This window comes from Polyodon spathula, chromosome 22, assembly GCF_017654505.1.
Source record: "Polyodon spathula isolate WHYD16114869_AA chromosome 22, ASM1765450v1, whole genome shotgun sequence".
NCBI classification, from domain to species: domain Eukaryota; kingdom Metazoa; phylum Chordata; class Actinopteri; order Acipenseriformes; family Polyodontidae; genus Polyodon; species Polyodon spathula.
This window is the reverse complement of record NC_054555.1, coordinates 24042888-24057536: the sequence shown is the minus strand read 5'-3', so window position 1 is coordinate 24057536 and position 14649 is coordinate 24042888. Positions and strand designations below refer to the sequence as shown.

At 39.7% G+C, this 14649-nt stretch overlaps 1 protein-coding gene across 3 annotated transcripts in view; it reads right to left on the bottom strand.

Annotated features, from left to right (window-relative positions):
• LOC121297162 (breakpoint cluster region protein) overlaps nt 1-14649 on the bottom strand; it is a 92059-nt gene that overhangs the window by 43381 nt on the left and 34029 nt on the right. For 2 of the 3 annotated variants that reach the window (XM_041223250.1, XM_041223251.1), the window contains exon 2: nt 510-697. In XM_041223250.1, the coding sequence (XP_041079184.1) occupies nt 510-697 (188 nt within the window). Of the gene's footprint in view, nt 1-509; nt 698-8562; nt 8566-13503; nt 13512-14649 lie in introns of those variants that run through there. The other variant, XM_041223252.1, reaches the window with a different exon arrangement.

Here is a 14649-nt window from a genome sequence, read left to right as displayed (position 1 = left end):
ATTCATGAGGCTCTAATATACACCATGAACTTGGAATTTGTCTTCAGTTATGCGTGCCCAGCTTTAATGTTAGTTGACATGGAATTATGATATCGTAGTTGGCATGGGTCTGATATATCATAGTTATCTTAACTAGTGCATTATTCTTGGAATCACTTTTCCTGATTGATTGTACTATAACCAGTAGATTTAAGACAATATTACTGATGTATATCAATCGTCCACTAGGGGGCAGAGTGTCACGGGGTGCGGTATAGTTACACTCTGGTGTACCAGCTGTACTCAGAGAGAAGACGTGTTCGAAAGAGCTATTGGGGTCACTGGGGTGTTATTAACTTGAGTTTTACACCAGGATGTGATGACTGAAACAGAAAACAATACAAAATGAATACAAGCAGCAAGACAAATAGGTTAGTTAGTATTATAAATGAAGAATCGAACTGAAGAATTGGACTAGAGAGTGTCCTGGCTTTACTAAAGAGGCTAATAGTGAAGGAGAGGCCACTCACTGATTTGGAGGACTCCAGTGAGCCCGAAGACAGCGTGTCCCTGCTGCCACGGCTCTTGGAGCTGAGGTGAGGGGAGGAAGAGGGCGAGTCGTCGATGTAGGGCATCATGTCATGATGAAGCCGCCGCTGCTCCTCTGCGCGGTCTGCATCGTACCCGTAGGTGGGAGGAGTCCCGCTGAACGAGGCATCTGCAAGAGGAGCGAGCAAGAGGTCAGAGCGGGGTCAGCTTCTAAAATTCAAGCCGCAGCAAGCATATAGTAGACACCCCTGTATATCCACACAATATGATACTCTCAATAACTTATGCAAAAGAAACAGTAATACCAAGTTGCATAATAAAGTAAACCCTACAACTCGCATATCAAAAAATACATTATTGGTTAAGATAAAAAACATTTTAAAAAGCTGCAGAGTGTTAAATTAAAGGATACATGCGTGGCACAGCATTCTTATTTTTCATTTCAGGTACATGCAGTACCAAGCTCCAATTGCAACGGTTTCTTCCCTGCGGTGTTCTACGGCCCTTGAAGTTTCCATAAAAATTACGACACCCACATCCTGGTCATTAATTACTTTCTTTTCCTTTTTCTTTTTTTTTTAATTAGCAGGCCTCATTAAAAATGTGCAGCCTGGTTTTAATTGAAAAAAATGGCTTGGAAATAATAGTTCCTGTCAGAGGAAATGGGGAACTCAAATAACAATCCAGCCAATAAATAATTGAAGCTCTGTAAAATGATTACATTAACAATGTCATGGCATAAAGCGCTCCAATTAAGGAGGAAGCAGTTTTCAATTCCTCTGAACGGAGCCCCCCCTGTGTACAGTAAACCCGCGTGGCTCAATGGTTAGAGCAGAGAACTAGGATTGAAGAAAGGATTGCCTCAAACCACCGGTGGTCTCTTTGTAGTCCTGCTTAAGTTTTATAAGTACTGAAAAAATGTATGATACAAATATAGGAAATATCTGAAAACCCTGTCATTATAGCAAGTGTATTACCCTGTGGAAACCTTAGCAGGACCATGCAGACCACTGCACCGGCAGTAATGGGGACACAAAAATGTTGGAACAGAGTGAAGTATTGTTTCATAACATTGTGATTACAAAATGAAACGCTTTCCACTGTGTACGTTAGAATTTGAATGAGTAAAAAAAAAAAAATCTTCACGATCTTGAAACTTTTTCCATGAGCCATCTCATAAATAATGGATTTAAAAACCTGAAGACTCAATTTAAATTGAGGTGCAGTTCATTCAAGGAGCCTGCATCGGATGTCTCTTCAGGTTAGCTGAGCACAATGTTTGAGAGCTCATAAAAGAAAAGCACAAAATGCACTTGCTGTGTGCAGCTGCTCAGTGCGTGGAGACTGTACACCTCTGGCTTTAGATCCACTTTCACATTCAAATAACCCAAAACAGTATAATTCACAGAAGTGAGCACACTTATAAAAGCTGACCACAGTAAATTTGCAGGTCGTGCTATGCATTTACAATAGTTAACTATGTTTTGCCTTGTTTTTTTTAATATGCTTTACCATACCTCTCTGGGATTTACGATGCTTACCAGACTCACAGGACAGCTCTCTAGTTACTGCACATCCACTCCTGCTTATTATCCTTTCGAGGATTCCCCATTGACTCCATTAAAGTAGGGACAGGTTTATATTCCAAATTGCATTAAACTTTGTACTGTGTGATGATCTACGGTATAATCACCCCCAGCCACCTACATACTGCACTTTAATCTCTATCGGAAATGCGTGCAACGATTAATCCATTTATTGCTACAATTTGTTTTTGCTTCTTCGTTTTAAATAATGCAGGGCCTCCTGTTTTATGTCATTCACGGATATCCTTGTCTTAGCATTTGAAACTGTACCTGTAATATTGTAGTAATAAATAAATACAGAAAAAGAAGGCGGTCGATAGAAACAGAATGTCTTTGAACCATGACAAGTTAACTACCTTGTAGGCTACAGTACCTATGGTACATGTCATTTCCTCCTTTAGCAGCCCAACTGGTCCATGGGAGATTATCCCCACGCAAACAAATATTAAATCATTAAATTCTGTTGCCATGGAAACCAGTAGGCCACTGCACAGCTCCAGTCCCTGTTTTCTGGGAACTTCATGCACTGATGAGCGTTCTCAGACCCTCACAGTGGAGAGGAGGCTATTTACAGCTCCAGGAGCTCTTCAAAACAGAAACCAGCCCAGTGAGAGAGAGCGAGAGAGAGAGTCACACCTGATTTAAATGGGGAGCTGTGGTCGAGGTTAAACTTGTGTTTAAAATCCTTTAATGTTTTATAGCTCTTAAAAAGCTGCGGTGTCTCCCTGTTAACATTTTACATTCATAGTTTAGCCTTCAGTGCACTATATACAGACCTTGTTGACAGTCCTGTCTATTTTTATTCCTCAGTTCTTTCTTCTTGCTCTTGAAAACTTGCTTACAGTCATTCTGTGAGCCAACAGCATGCTCCAGTTGCTACTTCCAGCAGTAGGAAGCTATGCTGTCTCTGGTAAAGGTTTAGGTTTACTGATAATATGTTCACTTTAAGATTATTTTCAACAAAGACTTAAAAATAAATACATAGTTAAAACCATTTGAGACACAGCTACTCTCAGGGGAAAAAATCCCATTAGACTTTTGAATAAGCAGGAAACCATCCAGTTGTGTGCGCTGATAAATGAAGTTTCCAGTTGTGCATTCATACTTTACACACAGTTTCCAAAAGCTGAAATCATCTGAGCTATGCTAACACACATTACTTGATGCCCCCTGCTTTACTAATCTGATCTGGATGATAATTGGGAAGCCAAGTGTGTTTTCAAAGATAAGTCAGACGAATAAACCTCTTTTATTCCCTGCAGTCCTGTAATACACACAGCTATTACACCGAGTGAAAATCCCCAAGGCTGAGATCAGATGCCTCCGTCACAGCCCTCCAAGGACCCAACAGAAAGCAATGAGAAGTTAACACACTTTTAAGGAAGACTGTTTCAAACAGAATACGGCTCTCCTACACCGTACTAAAAAGGCAAGCACTTTTGTTTCCTCTTCACTGCATACCACAGTTAAACACTGGGTGGCGCTGTGCATTATGCAAAAAACTATTTTGAAAAAAAAAATATATATTATGTGTGTGTGTGTGTGTGCAATAATATGTCAACTAATGTAAGTGATTTGAGTATTAAAAGGTTTTTATCACATCACTGGTTACTCTTTAGTGGAGTTTCTGTTTTTAACTGCTGTTATCTCTGTAGTCACAGCAATCAGAAGAGACCATGGCCTTAGCATTCATTACATTAGCATGCCAGGAAAGTGTCAAACAGAGAGGGTGAAAGAGTTAACAGGATGCAAATAAGAGCCAACAGTGACATCTAAGATGCATACTTATCTCAAGTGTTGCTCTCCTTTGAGCAGCAGCAGTACATGAAGCCGGTGCAGTTATTTAAACTCCACCTCCTGCACTGGAAACCACTCGATTAGAGTCCTGGAACTCAATTTCACGAGGCTAAGCCATGCTTATTTCAGAGTGCAATTGTAACTTCTTGCTGTGATGCCAGGCTATCATCCATCTCTTTAAGCACTCAGTCTGTTATTCTGTAATGTTTTGGTGTCTCCGTCTGTGTCATAGCTATAACACAAGGCAATTCTCCTTGAGGAGCTGGGCTTTTGCTTACATTTACAGAACTGCTCATCCATATGGACAAAAATAAATAAATAAATAAACAGCTAGCTCTCTCCTTGTTCCGAACCACTGCGAATATTAAGAGCTCTGCCCTGAAATAATTGCAGCAAAACCATGATTTCCTTCCCTGCCACTAGTTCTTTTAACTCATAAAAATAACCACTAAAGGCTACTGAAAATGTAATTGCTGTAATGATTAAATTACTGGCTGGCATTGTGCTGCTGTCTTTATATGACAGCTAGAATAAAATGGATAACAAATTAGAATCTTAGAACAGAAGCCATACAAGTGGTGCAGTACAGGGCGGGTAAAACTGACAGTCCAGAAAATAAGGGCTCTGTATTGCACTGGGTTAGGGGAGACTGGGATGGTAATATTTACCAGAGCCAGGTCAAACCCACAGTACTACACACTCACAGCCATTACTAGCTTAGTAAAGCTCAGCATCGCTGCATATAAACCTTTTGTTTCCTGTTCTGGTGGGAGAGATGACATTAAGATGACAACAGAATCCCAGGAACTGAGGATGAGGTTCTGCGCATTACAAATTCAACTATTTCCAGCTACCATGCTGAGCGTAATTAATTTATTGTAATCCCTTTCAGTTTGCCTTTAGCACAATACCTAACAATAGGAGCTCTTCTGCAACCAATAATAGGGCTTTCTGTGCATCCTTTGTAAAAAATACAGTGTATAGCATTGACACATATTGAGTGCACTAGACATTTAACTGGAATCAAAAAGAAATACCTTCATATATAATGTCTAAAGCTCTATATAAGTATTGTACGTTAAGTGCAGTACTGTTGTAGAGGGATTTTTTAAATGTGGGTTATTGGTTAAAAATCCATTACTCCATTGTTGCTTTATTTTACAGGCTTTCATTTATATTAATATTTGTGTTATTAAAACGTATTCTGGGGCTGACAGAGAGAGAGAGAGAGAGATAAATTAGACACACTCTCTCTCGCAGTTTTATTACATCTCGAAAACATGAGTGAATGTAAAAGATCCTCTCCTGAGACTGAGATTTACTTGGGAAGCCTGAACCTCAGCTCAAGAAAGATCAAAGATAATGGAGTGATAGTTCCATATGCATTAGAGACAGCCCGAGCACAAAAAAAACAGAAAGGGCTCATTTAGAAGCAATTTCATTTTCAAAAGAGATTTGGAATTCCATACAGCGGGAACTGATTTGGGGGCTAACTAACGCAGATGACCCAGAAAATGACTGAACAGAGACCATATGAGAATTGCATTGTTATAGGAAATAATACATGAGATGAAGTTCCTGTTTGAGTCCTCTGTATAAAAATTACGTCTCATAAAACTGTCCGCAACTGCCCACTACTGAGTACGGCACTGGAGCTACCTGATCCCCTCAATAAAAACAAAACAATCATTAGTGGGCTCACACATTTGGATACATTATTTTACCTCCAATTCAGAATGTCGAGCTACGCTCAGTGACCTCAACAATCCCCACGGCTGCTCAGGACAACAGACGGTCAGTTGGCCTCTTCTGATCTCACATCCAATTGCCTTTTTACACCCAGGGTCCACTGTAGTGCGCTTGGGTGGCACAGTCCCTGCCTGCAGTTGTGCTACAGCCTATACGATGCTCCCGGCGGAATCCTCAGAGAAGATCGGCAACTTTGCAGAATTGAACCACTCCCCTGACCGCACACCACTCAGCCGTGCCTTTATCAGGTGAGCCACTTGGGGACCCTCAATAAATTCAGATTATCACTTATTCGCAGTTCTTTGGCCATTTGTAATTTAACTGCCTGTTGTTGTACCCCCATACTGTACGCTTCACAAAATGTGCTGCCCTGCAAACATGACTGTTGCAACACTGTTTCCATGGCAAGTACGCAGGTGTAGTTACTGAAAACAAGGTTAAACCCAACAAGCTGCAGTGGAAACCGAGACATGAAGACTGATAGCTGCAAGAGCTTGGAAGGGAAAATGCAACATTTGGCATTATAAGGTAACAAGCCACAATGACAGCAGTACCGTGTGACTTTGAGAGTTTTGAATCAGCCCGCCACAACCCTTGCAATGATATCTACAGGGGACTCTGCGCTGTGAGGTCCTGCACAGGTACTGTCCTTTCTTTCTAGCAGGTCCTTCAGCAAGGCAGAGAGGTTTCGTTATTTGAACACTAAGCTGTTGATATATCCTCATTGTCTGTCTAGCTATTTGTGTCCCCATTTCAGGAAGCGTGACATTATTACTCATCCGTGGCTTCACCACTTGTGGAAGAAGTAGCCAGCATCAGACTGTAAGAGGAATTGTGGTAAGCTGGTTCTCTTTGGTATGTACTGCTATAGCATATATTGACAACATACTGTATATTTTGTTTAACAGGTCTCATTTTGAATATGTAACATTATTCAATATGGGTTAAAGCTAATCTAGTACTTTTTTTAGTTTAAATGAACTTTCCTAAATTCATAAAGAAAACAAACAAAAAAGAAAAATAGGAAACCAAAAACAAAAATTCATTGGTTAAAAAATGTAAAAGTAATAATTTAGTACAGTACGACATTGTCTCATTCCAGTATTCAAAAGCATTTCGGGTTTGCAATCAAAAACAAAAACATACAGCTCTATCGCAGACACATGCAGTGATTTCTGCAGTCTTGTAAAATATGCAGATCTAGATTTGTGAGAACCTCTAGAATTGGTCTTTCTTGTGGGTTAAGCGTGTTCTTTTAAATGTAATCTTAGAAAACTAAACTTGAACCCCAGTGCGGTTCAGTGCACCTGTTTTGAATGTGCGTAACTACATTCCTTGGTCAGACTACTGCTGCTGTGGCAGCGTCTACATTAAATAAAACCTTTGCCAAAACACAAGAATGGCAACGCAGAGCTGCTTCTTACTAGACAGCAGTGATAATCTGTTTTAAAGCTTGGGTGATCATGCTTCCTCTAACAATTCCTTTCTACTATAGTAGAATTTGGGACAACTCCTATTCTGTACACTGCCAGTGTGACTATGTGTAGTTCTGAAACCAGCGCAAATTCTCCTAAAAAGGTGATTTGTTTGCATAGTACCGTTTTTAGATCCCTTTAACAGACTGGACCCAGTGAACCAACTAAAGTAAACCAAATAAAAGCACTTTCTATAAAGAGCCGCCCTACATTCACCAACTTGTACAAGAGTTACTGTATCACATGCCAAAGAAAGCTGCCAAGAGAGAAGCTGAAGGCTGACAAAAACAGAACAACTCCCCCTTGACGGGGTTAACATAATTATACTAATGATCGGGTGGAAAAGGTACCAGAATAATCCTGGGATCTACAAAAGTCATTACCAGTGCAGGTCTGCCTTGTGTTTCATAGACAATGTCACAAAAGGCGCATTCATTTGGCCTGACAGGAGTGAGTTTGTCTCATTCTACTGGATGAGAAGGTGCAGGGCTGCAGACTTTCGAGCAGGTCCCTGCTGCAGATCCCTTCACTAAACCATTGTGCATGGGTGGAATATTTCTGAAAAATATAATTCAATTACATTTTGAATAAAGTAAAATAAATATACATGTTTTCAAATATCTGTATTGTACCTTTGTAGTATTGTTTGAAAACATCATGATGACTATTTGAATTGTTAACGCTGAATGATTGAATCACTAATTAACTAATTGAGGTGACATGTTCATGTAGTTAATGGTGAGGGCTGTGTCTATTCACTATAGCTTGATGAAGGCCGTCTGGTCGAAACATTGTTCTGTTTTTAACTTTTCTTTTAAATAATAAATAATAAAGAATGGAAACTTGCATTAATCATGAACAAAATTGGGATATTTGGGAAACTGACCCCAGAGGTATCACCCAAGAATGGAAATATTGGGAATTATATAAAATAGTGGGTGTGCAATATCAGCTATGTGTTCAGGGATATGAGATTGTACATACTGTACAGGACAGCAACTACAGCCTGGGGTCTAGTTTAAGGATATAAACAGATGTTAATTTCATTTTTATATGGGCCAGATATTCAAACAAACACAAAATGACCATTTATTCCTTCATAAAACAGGATTTTAGAAACAATTGTGTCTTGAAGATACTGTGCAAAATTAAAAAATGCGTTGATGAAAAACCCACGTTCATCCTGGCACTAAATCTTACTATATCGTCTCGCAACCTGAAAGATGTATTTTCATTGAATTTCACACCTCTTTGAACTATTGACACCTGAAAGAAACCAACTCTTACATGCTAGGAAACAATGGTTTCGTCTCCACTGTGTTTTAAAAGATAAGTCATGACTTATTTCATTTAGATAATTAGAATAGATTCTCCTGTGTTCCAAACTGTACTTGCTTATTAATTCACTGTCCTTCCCCTATCCTGACCTACTCAATTACACACGTTTGAATCTCATTAAACCATTTCACATTTAAATAAAAATAAGTACGCTTTTGTGTATGATTTCCTCCAGGGCCAATTTGTTTTAATAAATGGAAATGGCTGGCTTGCATTGATGTTTATTTTGCTGTGAAAGACACAGTATGTAACCACAGCATGAAAGCCATTAGGAAATGAACAGATAACTATTCAAACAGCACAACCTGCCCCAAATAAACAGGTACGCTAGCCAGAGTCCACACAGAAGCTATCCCCAAAAAAAAAATACTAAAATGCATTTTAAAAAATACCTTGCACCAGGAATGAAAATACCAGAACCCTGCCAACTATATCAAAGAGCCATACAATACACGGTGCTTTTACTTGGATAAAAATACAGCAGGAAAGACCAAGCTATTTCTGGCTTCGTACACAGGAGACTCACACACGCTCCTTACACTTGATCAGAAAGAAAAATACACAGGCCCAACATGCAGAGTATCTCATTGCAGTATGTTTTGAATGGGAGATAGGACTACTGTGCAGGTACCTGTCGTGGTGAGAGAGGGGTGAAGGGGCATGGAATTCAACACAGCGCCCCACATCTTAAATGTGTTGAAACTATGTAGCTGGGTAAACGTTACAGGACTTTGGTTCGAAAACAATATCAGAACTCTTTGTATATTGTCATTTAAGTAGATATTAATTATTTATCATTGTGATGGATCTCTCTCTCTCTCTCTCTCTCTCTCTCTCTCTCTCTCTCTCTCTCTCTCTCTCTCTCTCTCTCTCTCTCTCTCTCTCTCTCTCTCTCTCTCTCTCTCTCTCTCTCTCTCTCTCTCTCTCTCTCTCTCTCTCTCTCTCTCTCTCTCTCTCTCTCTCTCCAGGAAGGGCTCCAGCTCTCTCTCTCTGCACACTGTTTTGAAAATGGTAAAAAATGATAATAGCATATGTTTTTCTTTGTTTTTTGGGGTTTTTTTTTTAATATTGACCAATTTTTTTTTTTTTAGATTTTCCCTTCATTAGTTCAGAAGCAAAGAATAAGCCCACTGTAAGAGAGAAAAGCAAAACAAAGGGATACTGTAACTACACAAAGAACGTTGAAACTTACCAATGCTAGCAGTTGTGTTAAATTCAGTTCAGTTTATTTCGTTTTCTGTTTTGTTTCCTGATATACAACAGGGTTTGAAGATGTAAGGTACGACTTTGAACTTCTAATATCGGCAGCAGAACTGTGCCTTTTTGGCTGACGGAGTAAAGTGGAAAGCTGGGATAAAACTTACCCTACATCTTTTAGCATGATACATTTTTCCATAGCAAATCAATCATGGTACAGTTTGCCTAGGTTTATATTTATACTAAGAAAATAAGTCAGAGTCACATACACACAGAGCCACAGACACATTAGAGGAACTCTAGAGTCCAGGTCTAAACAAACAGAGAGGCCGTGGTGTAACTGCACACTGTTTACACAGCAGGAGGGGCTGACAAAAAAAGGGTTAAAAATAAAAGCAAGAGAATCAATGCAAAAACACCAGTACAACTTTTTACAGCTTAAGACTAGAGGCAATCCCCTTATTTATATCTGAAAATACAAAGAGGCCAGTTGTTTTAAACGTCACTGTAGGCTGCTGCTTCATAAAACAGTGCTAAACTGTTTGAATGTTTGTTGGAAAGTTCCCCTTGACTTACTGTACCCTTGGATATGTTTACCAATGTTAATCTGCGTGGTAACTTTGCAGTGTTCCAATGCTTTACCCTGATTATACTATGCACTTGCCATGTTTTTTAATATGCTCTGCAATGTTTACTTCTGCTTTACCATGCTTTCACATGCTTTATTACACTTATCAAACATAATTTTTCTCCCCAAATACAGCAATCTTTTTTTTTTTTTAGACAAATATGCCTAATCAAATAATATATAGTAAACTGGGCCTGGCCTCCCGAGTCTGCCCAGAGTACTGTACTGATTGATTGGTATTTATAGCATCAGTGACAGACACAAGGTCCCTCGGAAGCTGCTTTTGTCCGATTCCAGTAGATGACAATCCCACTTGTGTGCGCGTAAATGAAGCCAAGCCCCTCATCTGGACTCAATTACACTCCAACAGCAGCTCTTACTCTGGGGCACAGCTGTCTCCAAAGAGCCAAGCAGGCCTTTTCTTAACCCTCCATGACAACTGGAATGCTGGGATGAAGGGATAAGCTGGCTTAGTTAGCAGTTTGCCTACCACAAGAAATGTGTTTTATATATATGTGTCAGGGAACCATCTGTTCTCCAGTAAAAGAAAATTAAACAACTCCTTTTACTTTTTTTTTTTTTTAATTATGGAAAAAGGTACTAGCAATACAAACAAATAAGTTCCAGGATGTGATTTTTTAATTTTTTTTTATAGCACTGTGAGTTATTAAAACTAAAACACTTGTTTGTTTTTTTAATTACATTTTTCGAAGACTGAAAAAATACCAAACTTGATTTAATGAATGAAAACATACATTGAAAAAAGTATTTTAATAACCAACAGGTAAATCATTACTGAACAAAAATCACAGAAAATCAGTTTCAGACACTAATGTACTGGACACTGAAGTCTTTTACTGTACCTATGTGCCCAGCAGGTGCAGCTCCAGTATTAAACCTACAATCTGGAGAATCATCCCTGAAAGGGGGTCTACATGCCAACCACTCCTGCTCCCAAACCTCTATTTACAGTATGGAAGCCTATTGATGTCCACTCTCCTGTAATAGTTGTAACAGCTGCCCACGGTTTTGATTGGTGGTGGCACTGGGTTAACCTCCTCTGTCTCGGTCATTGTCTCTTGGCACTTATTGGCAGAGGGCATATTAGACAGAGCGTCTAGGTCAGCATTGTAGGTGGCAGCTACAGTAAACTAAAGCTGTCTTGCAGGGCAGCAAACAATGGAACCGGCAGATTGTCCACATGTACTGTAAAGGGGCTTAAGGCAAATCCAAAAAGACAGCCGGTCAGGCTGGTAACCCCAGAACAGGGCACAGCGCCAAGGGAAAGAGTGACGAAACAATGGCCAATAACTACAGCAACAGAGTGGTGAGACTGACCGCTTGTTTTCTGATGGGATTACTTCTTCAGAACATTGCACCACCTGTTTGCTTCTGAGAAAGTGTGACAGTGTCCAACAATCATATTGAATTTGGCATGAAAATACAATTCATTGGTGTCTGTTAAAATCATCTTTTTTGCTATGTCACATGACAAGTCCAATATACTGACTTCTGCACTTCAATATGTTAACGCAACATTATTCAGCAGGTTTCATTCAACTTTATAAGGCAAAAATTGTTAATTCTATAGGGTGATGCTACACTTTTGGCCATAGCTGTCCAGTAATAATGTTTTGAAGTAAATAGCTTTGAAAAGATACCCCAATCTCTAACTCCTTGTTCATTACCTGACAGGAACTTGAGAGAGAGCTTAATGTGGCTGATAAAGAATGAAAGAAAGGAAAAACGACAATGCCGTAAAGAAATAATCACTGATGCATCCCTTTCAGGAGCTGGCATGCTTGTTTTCAGCATTCAGGAGGCCTGACTACTGAAAATCTTTTGACAGCCTGAGCTCTTAGACGAGATCCTGTTGCTGAAATGAGGTCGAACGGATAGATGTGTTCGGTTCAAGCCCCAGCCTCTCACTGCTCCTCCTGCCCTGGCCTGGCCAGCAGCCAAGGCACTGCCAGAGCTGGAAATACTCCCAGATCAGTTACCTTAAGTACCTTGAATTCACTCAACAGTCAGCAAACCCTGTCAGTCATCCCTTTAGCTACCCGGCTCATTTTTATAGGCTCGTTCTAATAAGAGCATCTCTACTTCAATTGGAAAAATCACCATTGTATGTATAACAACAAAGTGTAATTCTTTCTAAAAGTGTATCAGTTTGCAATTCACCATTGCAGAATGTTAGAATCAATCCCGATGCAGGAATGTGACAAGCCCTACATATTTTCTTAACTTACATAAACAGAAATGAGGAAGTTGGCAAAAGATTGAAATCCATGAGATACAGTATATATTATTGTTGTATAATATAATTAACTAATGAATTGAAGTCCATTGTGCTCCACTCTAGGTTATGTTTTTACATAATCCAAAACGTGTGCCATCAGCCGTCCGCTTAGTTTCACTATTTAGCTTTTTTGTGTTCAAATATGGAAACAGAAGCATGAAAAAAGGTACAATTTTTGGCTCCCTCGTTAGAAGTTAAAAGTATGTTTGTTTCGTAAGGCACACACAAAATAAAGTTACAGAGAGCGTTTCCAAACTTACTGGAGTCTATTCAGTTGACCTAAATGACGGATCTTAACACTGTCCTCCAAAGTACTAAGCAGGGCCCTGTCTGGCGTTTTTACAGACAGAAATACAGTTAAGGGACTAATATGCACACTGTGAGATGTTTTATTTTCATAATGTTGGTACACAAATTCTAATTATCTCAGTGGCAGTATTTAGATTCAATCCTCTTTAGATTAATTGAGCAGACATCATTGTATCTTCTGACCTTCAAATACACTGACCTTTGGGCTATACCTCAAGGTCATGTGGGTGTTTTTACTTCATCTGAGCCTGAACTAACAATCTAAACTTCGAGGGAGGGGTTAGCAGGACAGTAAGCCCCATAAACTACAAAGCAATGAGATACCTTATTCCCAGCCCTGCAAAAACCAGTCGACTGATGTTTGTTGTCATCGACAAAGCAAAACTTTCTGACAGCTCCTGGATGCACAGAAGTTAACCTCTATTCCAAGGGGGGTCAAATAAAGGCCATCTTTTTAATAACATAATCGTTCAGTTTCTCTGATTCAATGACTACAGTATTGGACTTCTTAAACACAGCCCCATTGTCATGTATAGCGGCAAGGCAAACTCCATCCGAATGAAACCACTCTCGTTTCCACAGATTCTCCTCAAGGACGGTCTCCATGGCAACAAGGCCTTGGCTCGGGTGGTGTGTGGGCAGACCTGCTCGGGGTGACACTAAATCCTCTAGCTACGTTTATCCAGCATCCAGCCCCCTACTGAAAGCAAGATAAAAACAGCGCTGGATTTTACACCAAAGCGAGCGTATACACAAAAAAATGCTTCTATTGTTTTTAATAACACAAGAATTCAGAAACCTACACCTCCCTTAGGTGTGGGACTGTCTCCCACTCCCACTGCTGTATTGAGTAACAACCAGTATGAAACTATTATCCACAGTAAGAGTAAAACGGATAGCTGGCCTTCTACAGCAAACTGAAAGGTTAATTGCTGATGGGTCTGCACAGAAAGTCTGTAGCAGGATGCAGACAAATGTTTTGAAGATTTTATATATATAGTAATACGGCAGGGAAGGGGTTAAGTTTTCCCTGCCCAAAAACAGGGGCGAATGCACATTGGTGTGTGGGTCTTAACTGAATTTGTGTTAATTATTTTATTATTAGTTATCCCCTGCACCTGGTGCTAATTGTAAATTAGAGCCAGGTGCAGGCTATTTAAAGAAAGCAGCCAGTGTGCTCAGGGCTGTTGTGTGAAGTGCACGGTTGTGAGTGTGTGCAACCGTCTAGAAGGTATTGTGTGTAAGCCTTTTCTGTGTGTTGTGTTTTGTGACAGGTAAATGGCTTAGCTGTCCTGCGTGTTAGTCAGGGACCTGTTAGTGTATAGTCAGAGCTCCAAAATGGAGTTAGGTTTTGTTTCTGTTTTGTTTGTTTATTTGTTTTGTGTTTATTAAAAGTGTGCGCAAGCACTTAAACTTCCATTTGCATGTCCTGGGTCCTGCTTAAAAGGGGCAACGAACCATGAGAGTTGCTGATCGTTTACAATATATGTATTTTTAGTACAATAAATAATTTACCTGACTAGTGCCTAACCATGCAAGAAACAGCTTAGTAGCGGTAATGGGTAATCGTCCCGAGTGGTTTTATAACAATACAATGATAGGCACAATGTATTGCTTAAATGCAATACCTGCTGTAATGGTAAACATGAAATGAAAATAAAAATCAGGGAATGCAAATAAATATGCAGTTGATGGACAGGCTTAAACAAAGCTAACCATTAACATGCACTTCAAACAATGCAG